General features: G+C 43.6%; 1 protein-coding gene across 1 annotated transcript; it reads left to right on the top strand.

Annotated features, from left to right (window-relative positions):
* Positions 1–6: 6 nt before the first annotated feature.
* LOC103269890 (nuclear ubiquitous casein and cyclin-dependent kinase substrate 1-like) lies at positions 7–826 on the top strand. Its single transcript, XM_008067442.1, is given in 2 exon segments — positions 7–625; positions 628–826. Coding segments are annotated over 2 exon segments (729 nt in total). The 5' UTR covers positions 7–57; the 3' UTR covers positions 789–826.
* Positions 827–962: the final 136 nt, after the last annotated feature.

Genomic DNA, 962 nt, shown 5'->3' on the forward strand with positions numbered 1-962 from the left:
GGGTGGGGGGGGTCTTGGTCTTTGGCTTCTCGACTCGGCCCTGTTTCGACAGCGAACATGTCGCGGCCTGTCAGAAATAGGAAGGTTGTTGATTACTCACAGTTTCAGGAGTCTGATGATGCAGATGAAGATTACGGAAGAGATTCAGGCCCTCCCACTAAGAAAATTCGATCATCTCCCCGAGAAGCTAAAAATAAGAGGCGATCTGGAAAGAACTCACAGGAAGATAGCGAGGACTCAGAAGAAAAAGATGTGAAGACCAAGAAGGATGATTCTCACTCAGCAGAGGACAGTGAAGATGAAAAAGAAGATCATAAAAATGTACGCCAGCAGCGGCAGGCGGCATCTAAAGCAGCTTCTAAACAGAGAGAGATGCTCATGGAAGATGTGGGCAGTGAGGAAGAACAAGAAGAAGAGGATGAGGCACCGTTCCAGGAGAAAGATTCCGGCAGCGATGAAGATTTCCTAATGGAAGATGACGATGATAGTGACTACGGCAGTTCAAAAAAGAAAAACAAAAAGATGGTTAAGAAGTCCAAACCTGAGAGAAAAGAAAAGAAAATGCCTAAACCCAGGCTAAAGGCTACAGTGATGCCAAGTCCAGTGAAAGGCAAAGGGAAAGTGGGTCGCCCACAGCTTCAAAAGCATCAAAGGAAAAGACTCCTTCTCCCAAAGAAGAAGATGAGGAACCAGAAAGCCCTCCAGAAAAGAAAACTTCTGCAAGCCCCCCACCTGAGAAATCTGGGGATGAAGGGTCTGAAGATGAAGCGCAGTCTGGGGAGGATTAAAAGTGATGATGGTTTGGGGAGAGATTTTATTAAAAAAAGGAAAAAAAAAGAAAAAAGAGGGAAAAAAAAAGAACTTAAGGTAAGACATGGTTTTGGCTATGGCTTGACTGATGGGCTTTCAGTGCTTTTTCCATTTGTTCAAAGTAACATTTTCTCTTTTTTTTTTTTTTTTTT

This window comes from Carlito syrichta, unplaced genomic scaffold (genome assembly GCF_000164805.1).
Source record: "Carlito syrichta isolate Samal-C Ts95f unplaced genomic scaffold, Tarsius_syrichta-2.0.1 Scaffold106724, whole genome shotgun sequence".
NCBI lineage: Eukaryota > Metazoa > Chordata > Mammalia > Primates > Tarsiidae > Carlito > Carlito syrichta.